This window comes from Eimeria mitis, genomic scaffold, assembly GCF_000499745.2.
Source record: "Eimeria mitis Houghton genomic scaffold, Emh_scaff1963, whole genome shotgun sequence".
Classification (NCBI taxonomy): Eukaryota; Apicomplexa; class Conoidasida; order Eucoccidiorida; family Eimeriidae; genus Eimeria; species Eimeria mitis.
Genome location: NW_013570287.1, coordinates 2,124 through 2,356, shown reverse-complemented (window position 1 = coordinate 2,356; position 233 = coordinate 2,124). Strand labels below are relative to the sequence as shown.

The 233-nt window shown below is 58.4% G+C and overlaps 1 protein-coding gene across 1 annotated transcript in view; it reads left to right on the top strand.

Moving 5' to 3' along the window:
• EMH_0046540 (uncharacterized protein) overlaps positions 1–233 on the top strand; it is a gene marked incomplete at both ends in the record, with an annotated part of 8,023 nt that overhangs the window by 5,685 nt on the left and 2,105 nt on the right. Inside the window, one exon of the mRNA XM_013496179.1 lies at positions 3–140. Coding sequence (XP_013351633.1) covers positions 3–140 — 138 coding nt within the window. The remainder of the gene's footprint in view (positions 1–2; positions 141–233) is intronic.

Sequence of the window (233 nt, the reverse complement as noted above, 5' to 3'; positions counted from 1 at the left end):
AGCAAAAGCGGAGAGCAGCAGCAGCAGCAGCAGCAGCACGGGCAACAGGAACAAGAGCAGCAGCAGCAGCTGCTGCTGCTGCAGCAAGAGCAGCAGCAGCAGCAGCAGCTATTGCAGCAAGAGCAGCAGCAGCAACAGCAGTTGCTGCAGCAAGAGCAGCAGCAGCAGCAGCAGCAACCATTGCTGCCCTCTTCAGAGCCTGCACCGAAGGCCAAAAAGAAAAAAGCAGCAGC